We start from the raw sequence: 16,356 nt of genomic DNA on the forward strand, positions 1-16,356 counted from the left end.
TGTGTTTATCTGTCAGACTGTATGTATAAGACAGAGAGAGAGAGGAGGGTGCGTGTATCCACTAACAAACACAGATGACTGACCTGGTGCCTGGACGAAGTAGGCCAGGTAGAGATCCAGCTCTTTGACGGAGACACCGATGTGATGCGGCTGGACACACAGGCCGTGGTTGGAGCACTGGGGCGACTTGGCCAGCCGCTCTCCGTCCGTGCTCTCCAGTGGGCTGCCCTTGAACAGGATGACCATGACCAGGTCCAGCCTCCACACCTTGTCGGCCTGGCGCAGGCAGTCGATCCTCCTGATCTTACCCTTCTGGTCGGGGTTGGAGAGGACGCAGCAGGGGGCTTTCTTCCCGGTGATGGTGAGGACAAAGTCCTCCCGGAACTCTGGCCGGATGTCCTTGCGGAGCTTGGCGAGGAGCCTCGACGCCCATTTCTGTTTGATCTCGGATTTTTCTCCCAGCAGTTCATCTTTGACTGCACGCTCTTCCTCCTTGGACATCTTCTTCTCGTGCTTCTTGAAGTACTTGCGCTTGCGGGCCTGCAGGTTGAACCATGTGTAGGAGAAGGCTCGGACGTGGGGCAGCAGGGCCTCGATGAACGGGTGGAATTCATCCTGGTGGTGGTGGGGGGGGTGGAAACAGGGGGAGGAGGAGGGGGAGAAATGAGGGGGGGAGGAGAAGGCGGGGGAGAGGGGGAGCGGGGGAGAGGGGAAGAGAGAGGAGAGGCAGTTAGCACCGGCACGCAGCATTGAGGAGCAGCAGCTCCCGCTCTGTGGGAGCGGAGGGAGAGAATGAACGAGAGAGAGGTGCTGGGGGAGAGAGAGAGAGAGAGAGAGAGAGAGAGAGAGAGAGAGAGAGAGAGAGAGAGAGAGAGAGAGGGGGAGAGAGAGAGAGAAAGAGAGGAACCAGACGCACACAGGCTACACACACAAACATTAAAACAAACAAACAACAGTATACTGATAGAGGAGGCAAACTATCTAATATTATCTACCAGTAATATCTAATAAAAAAACACTGTTGACAATATTTTGATGTGCTGATTTTCATGCCATTAACGCGCACATAACAGGCATGTCATTGTGTAGAGCTACAATCCGTATAATACACCAATAAATGGCTTCAAAAAATGACTCAAATAAAAGCGTTATTCAAACAGAGCAGGAAATTCTACTTTGCATCAAGTTAAAATCCATGAAACACAAAGGACAGGATAGAATACCAACACAAGAACACAATAAATAGTCTCTTCAGAAATACCCTCATACCTGCTTAGTCTGCTAACACAATAACTCAAATAATAATAACTCAAGTTCTGAATAAAACATCACTGCCAGTCCTCAATAAAAATCATGCATATGAATGATCTTTGCCAAAAACTCTGAATTCACGTCAATACTGAAATTCTATCAACAACAAAACAGTCATCACAAAACAGAAGGGGAAAAATAGAAAAATAAAACCTTGGTAGTTACCATTTCGCTGTCTCATGATAAATTCACTGCGCCAGACAAAACAGTATTACCAGTTCGATACTGGTTTACTGAGTCAATACACAACAACTTCCGCAACTACAGTATGTTACAAATTACAAAACAAATGAAGAAGAAAGGCAGGAGGGGAGAAAAACGGAGGAAAGCTGCAGAAATTGTCCAATAAATGCAAGAAGAAGAAAAACAAAGTCAAGAATGAAGGAGAGGCAAAGGAGGGGGTGAGGATGGTGTAGTACCAGCACAGAAACACAGGAGGTACTGTGGCAGAAGAGATGCTAAACCAGGTGGTGTTCAACAACACCGGAGAGAGAGAGAGAGGGTGGAGGGAAAGTTAAAAAGTGAATTACAAAACAACAACAAAGGTTGTATGTGTGTAATAAAATATGATACAATTTAAATAAAGCAATGAGATGAGTTTAAAAATGTTAAATGAAATCGCTTCTTTGTTCGCTTTCAAAAAAGGAAAAACATTTTGGGGGCCAAAAACAAAACAAAAATGCTTTGGCAAAGCAGTAGTATGGTGGTAGTGGTTCAGATCTGTAGGCTAAGTAAGACTCACGGATAGAGAGAGAAACTGAGAGTCGGAAGAAGAGAGGGAGGGGGGAGCAGGACGGAGGAGAAGAAGAGAAAAAAAACAAGAGGACTCGAATCAATGTTGGAAGAGTGTACGACCGCTGGCAAACCCGGGCTGCAGTCTTCTTTCTTTTCCCCCCTCTTTCTCTCCAACTGTCTCTCTCTTTCTCTCTGTTCCTCTCCACTTTCCTTCTCTAACCATTGACTGAGTCTGTGCCAACGCGCACAAGGCCCACCTACTTGGCACAGAGAGCTGCTCAGCCTCAGCCAATACGCACACTCCGAGCGACTGAAAGGGAGGGAAGACAGAGATATGGCAAAGAGGAGGGAGGGAGGAGGAGGAGGTTAGGTTGGTGGCTTGTGGTGGAGAGAGTGGAGAGAGATAAAGAGCGAGGGAGTGCGCAAGAGAGAGAGAGAGAGAGAGGGAGGGAGGGAGGGAGGGAGCGGGAGGGAAGGATGAAGGGAGGGAGAGGGGGATTGTGTGTGGAGCAGACAGAAGGCATGTCATTAGCCAAATAGACAAGTCCAATCTAGTGGAAAGGCAAAGTCCAGTGGATATTCATTTTACATGCACCAATCCAGACAGCACTCCACCTACCCGCCCCCTCCCTCACCCATCCTGCGTCTTCCGTCACCAGCATGGTCACCACCATCTCATCAAACCAGCACGATCTCTCTGGTTGTCTCCCAACTGGCACCCTCTATTCCCTATATAGTGCACTACTTTTGACCAGAGCCCTATGGTCCCCGGGCAAAAGTAGTGCAGTGAACAGGGAATAGGGTGCCATTTGGGACGCAGACACCCTCTCCCAGTGCACCCGCCCAGAGCCAATCCTTCCCTTCCCTCTCTCCCCCTCTTTCTCTCTCTCCTCCGCTCTCTGCTCGCATTTCATCACCTTGGCACAGGATGCCATGAGAAAGAGCAGCCCCAAAATCCCACTAGACCCTCAAACCAAGCAGCTGCTCCTGGATTTACCACACAAACAAAGAGAGCGAGAGGGGGAAAAGAGGAGAAGAACAACCATTCCGTTCCCCCCTTCTTCCCCCCCAAAAAATCCATCCATCCATCCTCTATCCAACAACACTCTGTTTTAAATCACTCTCTCGCATTTGTTCCAAACTGGACCTTTTTCTATTCGTTCGCTCACATTCATTCCAATTCCAAAATGGCCCTTTTTAGCAGCCGCGTGCTTGACAACAGTGTGTTCAACACACATTAAAGGTTTCTGTTACAAATGTAGAGAGCATTCCAATGAGAGGGGTTCAGTCAGTGGACAATGGAAACTTGGGAACCGAACCGGTCCGCTACGGACTGTACCGTATCTCTGTAAATGTAAATGCAGCCTATACGCTGTTTACGAATGCAGGACATGCAGATATGGGAGACCTTACAAAGGATCTGTTCACTGCAAGTCACAAAGGTATATCGCCTGTCTGTGCCTCCGAAAATACACATCGCCCCTTTCTTTGTAATATAAAAACATGACATTTGTATTGTTTTATTTTCATACTCCAACATGTAACGTTGGATGTAATGCATTTCCCTCCAGTGACGTACAGGACATATGAAACATCAGGCAGGTTGAACAGCAGGGAGTTGGCGACTGACTGCATCACCCTGGCTACCACTTTACTTGCTCTCATTGGCTGTCTGACCCTAGTGAGGAAGGAAGTAGTGTACCCACTATGGGACAAGTGTTCAGGAAATAGGACATTTAGGTTCCACAAGGGATATAATTCATATATATACTGTATATACAGCCTTTCTGAGGGGAAAACAAAGAGGATAATTATGCTAAATATAACATTCTCACAGCCATCCCATGATAGTATAATTGTTCACACACACAAAATCACAAATCTAAGTGATGTGAAAAAAATAAGTAAATTCGGGCCAGGAGGAAATTACAGAGATTGTGTCAAAAAGGGGCAAAATGGGAGCATCATGTAGGTCCTCTGGCATGGAAGCACAACTATTTGATTCCGGCCCGATGGCCACTCTCTGAACACCCCTACAAAGACCAAGAATCCTCTGGTTCCAGCCCAGGGCCATCAGATCTACACAGCCATCTAGCCCAGCTTGTTCTCTCTGCCTCTGCCTGACAGCGAAGCCACGGCCTGGCTAGCCGGGTGTCTGGCTGCATTGTGCTGGATGGTGGTACTGAGCAAAGACCCAATCTGGACAGGCTGGGCTGGACGGGCACTGGTTGACAAACATGCTAATACATAGGCGGGCACCGAATGTGGGAAGGAGAGACAACACAGTGACTCTGTGGGCACAAAATGTGGGGCAGAGCACCAAATGTGGGGAAGAGAAGTTACAGAGAGAGGAATTTGGGAGAAATAACAAGATGAGAGGAGAGAGAGAGAGAGATAGAGAGAAAGAGAGAGATGGCGAGAGAATAAGGAACGAGAGGTGTGTCTACTAAGATTCTTGTTTAAAAATGATCAGAGGGGATCCATACCATCTCTTAACTGAGCATGAAGCATATTGTATAATACAAAGTGATGGGGAGAGATGACTACTTTGCAGCCCATAATAGGCTACTATTGCCACAAGTATCGATATTGTCATAAATATCACAAGTATCATATCATGCTGCAACCACAACCAGACTGGAACAAAAACAAACAGAAAATATCATCAAGTAAATGAATGAAAGCTCTCTATGGTTCTGCATAATATAAGATAGCACAAGATTCTATTTTTACACTATTCATGCAAAATATTCTATCACAGACTGGCCATAACATTTCCATAAATCTGATGAACCAAAGTAAAGATGGTTCAAGCAAGCTCACATTTGTCATATATATATATATTTCTGTGAATCAATCGACATGACGTCAACACTGATTTGATTTGACTATTTTGTGTCTGAGATTTATTTGATAAAATCCAAAATACCTCAATAAAGCCACGCGTTTAACAGCTGAAGCTTTCGTTCCCAGATTATTTTAAATGATGCCTATTATACAGCGCCGGACCCCTGCAGATAGGAATAAACATGACCTACATGTGTTTAATATAATTAGCCAAATGCAGAACTTGTATTATTTTGGCCAGGACACCAGTCTGTGGCACCCTACCATTTATTATGTGGCAGTTCATATAATTTTTCAAAACGTATTTCTTGCTTTTAAATAGGAGAGACATGCCTAGTTATAGTGGATATGTTGGATGCATTTGGCCATTACATGCGCTCGCTCGGCAGGCGGTCGGTGAGTGTGTGTCTGTGTCTTCCGCCAACGGCCGCCTGCCATGGGCCTCTTGCCGCGGGCCAGCGGTATATTTACTGGTATCTCCTGTTCTGCAATCGTGTTTTGGGGTTTTTTGAGAGAGAGAGAGCTCATTTTATCTCCGCGTTCCACTCTCTCTTTCTCTAAACGGTGACCTTTGTTCGCGAGGCTGCACAGAGACAATCTCCAGCTCTCTCCTGCGCTTTCGTTTCCCACAGACGAAAAAGAGAGCAAGTGAAGAGAGAGAGAGATGGGGGGGAAAACGAGTGTTTGGAACTGGGAAAGCCGCCTATAGTTTTACCAATGAGTGTATATATGAATGGACAAAGCCATCGATTTTACACAGAAACCGCGGGGAAATCCTTGGAGTTGTATACAGAGTAAAACAACTGCCAAAAAGGCAGACAAAGGGAAAAGAACGAGAACGTTACCCGAGGCATTACGGTGTGTGTGAGCAACACACACAGTTCCATTGTTGCATTTTTATTTCTAATTGCTTATATAGAATCCGCAACGACCCTGTCATATAGGCCTACCAGCAAAACACGTTTACATAGCCTATAGGCCAACATTTAATAGGCCAGTAGGCCTATTGACGATATCAGAAGGCCTCTGCACAAACTGAGTGGATGGCACTCACACATGAGAAATAGGAAAAACCTAACATTCCATATGAGGGAATTCAAAGCCTTCTCTCTAAGTTTGATACTATTGAATTATAAATTAATTTAAGGTCTACAACACGTTTTCTACTTCATATCTAATCTAGAAGTGACATAGAAGTGATATTGAATAGAATGCTTTCCTTTGTAGGCCTGAACCAATTAGGCATTAAATTAAGCCGAAAAGTAGCACTAGCAGTCCAGTAAAACACACAAACAAGTCCCCATTAAATTAACGCTATAAAGGCAAGTACTGGAAATAAACCTTTAAATGTAGATAGTCTGCATAAACATTCAAATAGCCTATCTCTTTATCTTGAAAGGAACACGTAGCCTACTGGTGAAGCATGCCAAAATGAGTCTCTTTCTTTCAATAGCCAAGGACTGAGCAGGTAGCCTAACGTTGGATGAAAACAGCACTCAGCACAAATCTAGGCTATATTTGCATTGCCAAGATTTACAACCGGCAGAAAATAAAAAATAAAAGCGTTGCCGAGGGGGAAAATAACTGCTTGCTGTGGGGACCAGTAAATTGTAATCTCTTCCAGAAAACATGTTCTGCTATAGCCGCTTTCTGTGTTTCTGTAGAACCACTTTAGACTACCGCGGCCTCTCTGAACTTCTCTCCTCTCGTGTTATATTTGGCTCACATCATATAGACTGTTAAAATAGGAACAAACCTCCTCTCGTGTTATATCTGACTCACATCATATAGACTGTTAAAATAGGAACAAACCTCCTCTCGTGTTATATCTGACTCACATCATATAGACTGTTAAAATAGGAACAAACCTCCTCTCGTGTTATATTTGGCTCACATCATATAGACTGTTAAAATAGGAACAAACCTCCTCTCGTGTTATATTTGGCTCACATCATATAGACTGTTAAAATAGGAACAAACCTCCTCTCGTGTTATATTTGGCTCACATCATATAGACTGTTAAAATAGGAACAAACCTCCTCTCGTGTTATATTTGGCTCACATCATATAGACTGTTAAAATAGGAACAAACCTCCTCTCGTGTTATATTTGGCTCACATCATATAGACTGTTAAAATAGGAACAAACCTCCTCTCGTGTTATATTTGGCTCACATCATATAGACTGTTAAAATAGGAACAAACCTCCTCTCGTGTTATATTTGGCTCACATCATATAGACTGTTAAAATAGGAACAAACCTCCTCTCGTGTTATATTTGGCTCACATCATATAGACTGTTAAAATAGGAACAAACCTCCTCTCGTGTTATATTTGGCTCACATCATATAGACTGTTAAAATAGGAACAAACCTCCTCGCACTTCATCTCAGTAAAAACAGATCCAAGTGGCGGGAAACTCCGCGTTAGGCGCGAGGCTCAACCAAAAGCAGCAACACTTGCAGCCAAATAGGTCAGCTTTTTCTCACACGAAAATTGAACATTTTACAATTCATAAACATAAATATACCCTGTGTGTGTTATCTGTAGAGCCAATGTTATACTACATATAATTTTGCTTCCAGGTTTTTACTCTGAATAGGCACATCTGCAGACCTACATGGGCTTAATTATAATGGTTTGTAACAATTTTAACTATCAACCCCATATAATAACCCAAATGATAAAGATTGACTACAAATAATTTTTCGGAATAAGATGAATAAAGAAATAGTCTATTTTCATACATTATCTGTAGGTTATGTGTGCCTACGGATGCAGTCTATTTGTAAGTTACTGGAATCTTCTGTTTTGTTCTAGAATGGTCTTAAAGGAGTAGAGACGCATCATGTAATAACATCAACATAATCCTACATAGATAAATGAACCATGAATATACCCCAATAATATATTCACTGTTTCTTTACTGCTTGAAATGACTAAATAAATACATAATATTTTGAGATTGAGATTTAACAACTGATACGTGCAACTAATACACAAACGTCATCGTTTCTTGTACATGCTTTGACATTTCATTTGAACCTGATTGCCATCTCTGTTGAATAATTCCATTTCACTCCTTGCCACTCTTGTCATTTAGCAAAGAAAGGAGTGGAACGTCAGCTAAAAAAGACGTGTAGATCCGAAATCAAATGATCAAGTTGATTAAATGATGTTTCATTTTCGTGCATTTCACCTTATAGCCTGAATCAATACGAAGGTACATTTACTCAGAAACATGCTTTTGCTTTACTGGACAATAGTGCAATCCTCTATTTCTACTATTGGCCAATTTTGGTAAATTAAGTTTTAAACAATAAAATGCAATATAAAAGCTTATTCATTAATTTTCTAAAATAGTAAAAAAGAAAAAAAAGAGAGAGCAATTAAGTTGAATTTAAATGTATTGTTGAGACAGTTTGGTAACCTGAACGTTTTTCCTGTAAATAACATAGGCCTTTTATGTGTTTTAGCAGTTGAGAGTATAGGGCAAAATTATATTTTCTTCTAAAATACCAAATGTACAGTAGAAAAAACGAATTAACCACCAATATATTTGTATAAGCTAATTATAATATTTTCGATGCAAAAATACATCTGGGGATAATATAATTATGTTTCTTTACTCAAATGCCTTGCTCAAACATAGTCATATCATGCAGAACATATGATCAGTTATAAAAACACTTCCATTGATATTCACATATCACTGCTTCTATAGTCATGTTTCTTATTTTTCATAGGAAAAGTTCTAGAACTGCATTTTAGGGATGCAATACAAATAACACAATTCACCTATCGTGTCCTTGGACTAGATTCTTATTTCCGTGTTAGGCCTACTTATAAATAGGGATATGATGTAAAAAAAAGTATGTCTGAGGTCAAGTTGTGGAAGGAAATCGAATTAGTTCAAAAATGCGATTGGAACGTATGACTACTTTATTCTATTTTAGCATAAGGTTCATTCAAGATGGTGAAGCAATGACTGGTGAGTGACACCGAGTACCGGAGAACTGCACGTATTCTCTTGCTCTTCCCATAAAACACAAAGTCACTGGAGAGCGCGAGGACGGACGTGTCACAGTTGAAATTGGGAGGACAACGTTCGACATCTGCTCAGTCAAATCACATATTGACAGGTACTGCGATGATGTAAGGGAAAGAGTGCGAGAGATTTGGACCATGGCACAAAGGGATATTTTCCACGTCATATGCTCGTGTGTGTGTATGTGTGTGTATGTGTGTGTTGCTGCTTACTTTCTAGGGTGTTCTGTATTCAAGTTTCGGTGTTCTAGAATAGATTGCGGAATTACTATGAGTCATGAAGTTTTTAAAAGTGCCTGTGCTTTGCCTAGAAAATCCAATGCAAACGTCTTAACTTCCCTCCTAAACTTTGTACAGGGCAGAAATATCTGCATTCATATGAAGCATTCTGCCATTTTAGGCTGCTCTGTACTAAAAGAAAAAGGGAAAAAATGTGTTCCTATAGCTACAGCCAAGTTTCCATGTTTTCTTCCCACGGGGAAAGGAGGAAACGCAAGGTGCGCAGGACAGCAGAGCCGCACTGCAGTTGCAGCAGACTAGCATACCATTACACGTTTGCAACTGTGCATAAACCATAGGGTTTAAAAATACAGGTTACAATAGTGTCTCTTCTTCCTCACAAACACACTTTCTCTCTCGCTCTCTCGCTCTCTCCCTCACAAACACACATTTCCTCACACACCACTGCAAAAATAAAACACAAGGGTCTCTCTCTCTCTCTCTATACATCCCCTTATCCTCTCAACCTGCATTCACTGCCAAAATCCAGAATAGTGCCAATTTGGTGCCATGCACTCGAATCAGTGTAACTGCAACCACTTTTAGTCGCCCCCAGCCTGAAGTTAACATGACTCCCTGAGAAAATGAGAAGAAAAACTCTGTCCGTCCGTCCTTCCTTCCTTCCCTTTTCTTTATTTCTTTCTTTTCTCGTTAGTGAGGCAGTTAGAATGATGATTAATGTGTGTCTGTGCATCGTTTGTAATTATCCCTGTTTACACACGGACTCATTACTATGTGTGAAAGTCTGGAACCATTTCCGTGGCGAGGGAGTGAGTGTATGTGTGTGTGTGTATGTGTGTGTATGTGTGTGTGTGTGTGTGTGTGTGTGTGTGTGTGTGTGTGTGTGTGTGTGTGTGTGTGTGTGTGTGTGTGTGTGTGTGTGTGTGTGTGTGTGTGTGTGTGTGTGTGTGAGGCCCTGAGTGTATTTGTGTTATAAACGGATCCAGACGCACAGGGCCCTGCCCGGATCGGAGCCTCTTCCAGCTATAGACTACAAATCCCAGAATACATGGCAGGAGGCCTTGTCCAGACAATGGCCCAGTCATATTCTAACAATTTCCTGCCTGGTAATAAGAAGACTACAATATCACAATATTGACAATTGATACAGCAGCCTAACATTACTGAGAGGATTCATTGTGTCTATTGGATGCGAAATAATGAATTCATAACTCATTGATTCAGCCATTCATTGATTCATTCACTTTTTATTAATTCATGCATTCAGTGCTACATGACATTATTAGGAGGGTATATTTCAGTGCAGGGCAGGGAGAAGCAGCTAAGCGGAACAGATATGTCACTAAGTCCCCTGTCTATTATAATAGTACTACTTGCCCCCGGGGCGGCGCTAGGTATTCTCTGTCTGCCCCCCAGCTGGTCGGCTCCATTAAAAGTGAATGCACAGCATTCCCCCCAGCAGTCCACAAGGGCGGCCATTCCTGAAAAGGTCAAGTGGGCAGTGCTTGACACTCAGAGGGCAGGGTGTGTGTGTGTGGGGGGGGGGGGCGGGGACGGGGACGACACAGAATGTTTTCCGGCTAAACGAGAGGGAGGGGACTCACACTCTGAACCCGAGTGTGTGTGTGTGTGTGTATGTGTGTCATGGAAACTGTCTGACACACACATACACACACACTCAAGTTCATATACAGTATATATTGTAGTCCAATAACAGCTTGATCACAGTACAGCTGCAGGGACTTGATATAAACTTTGGATGAGTGTTGGTGGAGTACAGCAGGAATGAAGCAGATAATCAAACCATATATCCCCTCTTCTCTCCCCTCCCGTCCCCTTCCCTCCTCTCCTCTCCCGTCCCCTCTGCTCTCCTCTCCTCGCCACCTCCCATCCCCTTCCCTCCTCTCCCGTGCCCCCTGCTCACCACTCCTCTCCTCTCCCCTGCTCTTTTCTCGCCTCCCCTCCCCTCCTCTCGCCTCCCTTCGTCTCATCTCGCCTCCCTTCCTCTCCTTTCCTCTCCTCTCTCCTGCTCTGTCAACAGCCAGCCAGGACCCAGCTCTCCCTGAAACAAGAGATGCTCTATTGAGTGAGTTCCCTCCTCTCTCTCCCTTTCTCTCTATCTATCACACTCTCTCCCTATCTATCACTCTCTCTCTCCTTTTCTCTCTATCACACTCTCTCCCCCTTTCTCTCTATCACTCTATCTCTCCATCTATCACTCTCTCCCTATCTATCACTCTCTCTCTCCCTTTCTATCTATCACTCTCTCTCTCCCTTTCTATCTATCTATCTATCTATCTATCTATCTATCTATCTATCTATCTATCTATCACTCTCTCTCCCCATCTATCACTCTCTCTCTCTCCCTTTCTATCGATCACTCTCTCTCCCTTTCTATCTATCACTCTCTCTCTCCCTTTCTATCTATCACTCTCTCTCTCCCTTTCTATCTATCACTCTATCTATCACTCTCTCTTACTCCCTCCCTCTCCCTCTATCTATCACTCTCTCTCCCTTTCTCTCTATCACTCTCTCTCCCCTTCACTCTCTCTTACTCCCTCTCCCTCTATCTATCACTCTCTCTCCCTTTCTCGGTTTCTGTAATTCTCTCTCTTTTATTCCTCCTCAGTCCTCCCTCTGCCAGTTGGTGAGGCGAGGTGCCAACCCTTCCCCACAGCCGGGAACGATGCCCTCACCCTTTATGCAAATGCCTCGCCACCATCCCACCAGCCCAACTCACACATTCATTCTGTACCCCGCCAACCCCAACACCAGCACTCTTCCCTAATTCCACCACCCTTTCCTCGCTCTGTCACTCTGGTCTGCAGTCTCTCTCTCTCTCTTTTGACAGCTCTCTTTATTTCTCTCTCTCTCTGTAACCCTTACACTCTCTTGTCATCTCGGTCTCTCTTTCTCTCCCTCTGTTCCCCTTCTCTCTCTTTCCCTCTTCTCTCTCTCTCACATGGACCATCCTACACAGCTTGACTCAACCAGACTCCAAACTAGTACAGTCATTCATTACACCAGTGCCAAACAGACAAGTGCTGTGAGACTACCTTTAAGCCTTCCTAGTTCACCACACACGCACGCACACACACACACACACACACACACACACACACACACACACACACACACACACACACACACACACACACACACACACACACACACACACACACACACACACACACACACACACACGCTCACACTCACACACACACACACACGGCAGGCAATACCTCTTCCCTGCTCACATACCTCATTTGACTATAGCTAGTATAAACAGAGATTTGCTCCAACACTTCCCAATGCCTTGTAAGTGTTCCTCTTCTCCATCTTCCATAAGATATATCCATCTAAAGAACCCTCATGTTATTGAACTGGAAATGTATTGTGTCAGGATTATACAACATTGATGATGCATTGTACTGTTTATAAGAGGATACTACTTTACCAGTCTGTCTTCACCAGTCGGTCATCACCAGTCATGACAAACTGTTTTTGTAAATAACTCCCATTGAAATGTAGTGTGTCAGTTGATGTAATAGGATAGTAATGCTATGGGTCTGTCATCACCGTAGAATACATTTAATGACCCTTTTCATTGTGAGGGATGTCCGCATTGTCCTCCACCACCTACTCTAGGATTAACTGTCCTGTTCTCCTCCTATTCAAACCCTAGTCCTCCACCAACACTTGTCAATATTGATTAATGAAATTGGACTCAAACAAATCTGAGTTAGGGACCAGAGATGTTCCTAGTAAGGTCATGTTTTCAAGGAAAACCGTCCCTAATCATAGTAAATAGAACTCCACTAAAGTCCTGTGGCTCGGTTACAACATCCTCTGTTACAACATCCTCGGTTACAACATCCTCTGTTACAACATCCTCTGTTACAACATCCTCTGTTACAACATCCTCTGTTACAACATCCTCTGTTACAATATATCCTTTGTTACAACATCCTCTGTTACAATATCCTCTGTTACAACATCCTCTGTTACAACATCCTCTGTTACAACATCCTCTGTTACAACATCCTCTGTTACAATATATCCTTTGTTACAACATCCTCTGTTACAATATCCTCTGTTACAACATCCTCTGTTACAACATCCTCTGTTACAACATCCTCTGTTACAATATCCTCTGTTACAATATATCCTTTGTTACAACATCCTCTGTTACAATATCCTCTGTTACAATATATCCTTTGTTACAACATCCTCAGTTACAATATCCTTTGTTACAACATCCTCTGTTACAACATCCTCTGTTACAACATCCTCTGTTACAACATCCTCTGTTACAACATTCTTTGTTACAATATCCTCGGTTACAACATCCTCTGTTACAACATCCTCTGTTACAACATCCTCTGTTACAACATCCTCTGTTACAACATCCTCTGTTACAATATATCCTTTGTTACAACATCCTCTGTTACAATATCCTCTGTTACAATATCCTCTGTTACAACATCCTCTGTTACAACATCCTCTGTTACAACATTCTTTGTTACAATATCCTCGGTTACAACATCCTCTGTTACAACATCCTCTGTTACAACATCCTCTGTTACAACATCCTCTGTTACAACATCCTCTGTTACAACATCCTCTGTTACAACATCCTCTGTTACAATATATCCTTTGTTACAACATCCTCAGTTACAATATCCTCTGTTACAATATCCTATGTTACAACATCCTCTGTTACAACATCCTCTGTTACAACATCCTCTGTTACAACATCCTCTGTTACAATATCCTCTGTTACAACGTCCTCTACTACAATGTCCTCTGTTACAACATCCTATGTTACAACATCCTCTGTTACAATATCCTTTGTTACAATATCCTTTGTTACAACATCCTCTGTTACAACATCCTCTGTTACAACATCCTCTGTTACAACATCCTTTGTTACAACATCCTCTGTTACAATATCCTTTGTTACAACATCCTCTGTTACAACATCCTCTGTTACAACATCCTCTGTTACAACATCCTTTGTTACAACATCCTCTGTTACAATATCCTTTGTTACAACATCCTCTGTTACAATATCCTTTGTTACAATATCCTTTGTTACAATATCCTCTGTTACAACATCCTCTGTTACAATATCCTCTGTTACAATATCCTCTGTTACAACATCCTCTGTTACGACATCCTCTGTTACAATGCAAGTGGTAGCTACACTAGTACGGGCATTGGAACATAGTCTATGAGTTACAAGAGCTAGACCCGGCACTGTTTGTGTGCTGTCTGGTGCTTGGTTGGCAATGTGAGGGTTAAAGGCTGGCCTATATACATGTTGGGGCATGGCCTGTTGGATGGAAGTGTGAGGGTTAAAGGCTGGACTATATATATGTTGGGGCATGGCCTGTTCGATGGCAATGTGAGGGTTAAAGGCTGGACTATATACGTGTTGGGGCATGGCCTGTTGGATGACAGTGAGAGGGTTAAAGGTGGTACTGTTTGTGTGCTGGGGCTTGTGCTCGACCATCTGCTTTTTTCTAGTGAGAAGTTAAAATAATCGTAATCTTCAACCAACTCTTTTGTTTGAAATGTGTGTGATTCTCTCTCTCTTCTGGCTCCTACAAATCCCTCAGTCTGCATGAGGTCTGTGGAGTAGCAGCAACAATGTCCAAAATGTCAGACACACACACACACACACACACACACACACACACACACACACACACACACACACACACACACACACACACACACACACACACACACACACACACACACACACACACACACACACACACACACACACACACGCACACACACACACACACACACTCCTCTGCTTTTAGTCTATGGAGGACTCAGACCTCAGGACAACCATAGCTGACAGACAGATAAACGCAAACACAGTGGCTGTGTCCCAAACAGGGACCGAGCCTGACGATATTGAACTTGTTCAATTTTATTTATTTATTTAAAAAAATATATTTTACCTTTATTTAACTAAGCAAGTCAGTTTAAGAACAAATTCTTATTTTCAATGACAGCCTGGGAACAGTGGGTTAACTGCCTTGTTCAGGGGCAGAATGACAGATTTTACCTTGTCAGCTCAGGGATTCGATCTTGCAACCTTCCGGTTACTAGTCCGACGCTCTAACCACTAGGCTACCTGCCGCCACTCAGTACTAGTAGATCAAAATCCTGACAAAAACCACCTAAGAACAGTACTTATTCCTAACACTTTTTCCTACTTCCTACCTCAGGGGTGGGCATCTACGGCCCGCGGGCCCAGCCCATTCAATAGCCAAATTCATGGCAAAAACCACCTAAAATGGGCACTTATTCCAAACACTTTCCCTTCCAAACCGTAGTAACACAGCTACAGATATGGTGGTGGTACCGCTGGTTACACTGTGAGTCAGAACAGAAGAGAGAGAGCTGGACTGTTCTCCTATTCTGAGAGTAGCTGTTGCACGTACGCGCACACACATATACACACATACACAAGCTGTAGCTGCCACGTCAGATGCTTCTCAACTTCTTGGCTGTCAGTCAGGAGACACAAGGCTGATTCAGGGTGAAAAAAAACGAGCTTGCCTTTAAAGCTACAATCTGTGATCTAGGAATATGTTCAAGAGTTCACTTTCAATTCTAGATTGATTCTTGAAGAATATAAGTTGCGTCGTGCGCCTATAGCACAACTGTCCTTACCCTATCCTATCGTAAACCCAAAATACACCTTTTTTATTACTCCCTCGTTTACAAACTGCCGTTTTGCTGAGAACGAAACCCGGACTGTAGCTTTGAAATGTGCAGTGCAGCAGCCGCAGCCGAGCCAAGCCTCACACCACCACTGTGGCCAAATGAGTCAAGCCAGAGTTATAGCTGCTACTCCATCACCAACAAAAACAGCCGTGTGGGCTTGACCTCTGCTGTACTGTTCAATCATGCTTCAGACTGCAAGATAAGATGGGTTCAGGATGGAGAAGAGAGAATTCCAGAATGTTTACTGTTATCAATAGTCCCGTGACAGTGTGCACACACACACACACACACACACACACACACACACACACACATACACACACACACACACACACACACACACACACACACACACACACACACACACACACACACACACACACACACACACACGAGCTTTAGGGCCGAAAAGCGAACACACAGGGTA

At 43.3% G+C, this 16,356-nt stretch overlaps 1 protein-coding gene across 22 annotated transcripts in view; it reads right to left on the reverse strand.

Moving 5' to 3' along the window:
• nfixa (nuclear factor I/Xa) overlaps positions 1 to 16,356 on the reverse strand; it is a 163,759-nt gene that overhangs the window by 111,857 nt on the left and 35,546 nt on the right. For 20 of the 22 annotated variants that reach the window (XM_071389432.1, XM_071389422.1, XM_071389431.1 and 17 more), the window contains one exon: positions 84 to 615. In XM_071389432.1, the coding sequence (XP_071245533.1) occupies positions 84 to 615 (532 nt within the window). Of the gene's footprint in view, positions 1 to 83; positions 766 to 1,476; positions 1,692 to 16,356 lie in introns of those variants that run through there. The other 2 variants (XM_071389421.1, XM_071389413.1) reach the window with 2 other exon arrangements.

The sequence above is a fragment of the Salvelinus alpinus genome, chromosome 2 (assembly GCF_045679555.1).
Source record: "Salvelinus alpinus chromosome 2, SLU_Salpinus.1, whole genome shotgun sequence".
Taxonomy (NCBI): domain Eukaryota; kingdom Metazoa; phylum Chordata; class Actinopteri; order Salmoniformes; family Salmonidae; genus Salvelinus; species Salvelinus alpinus.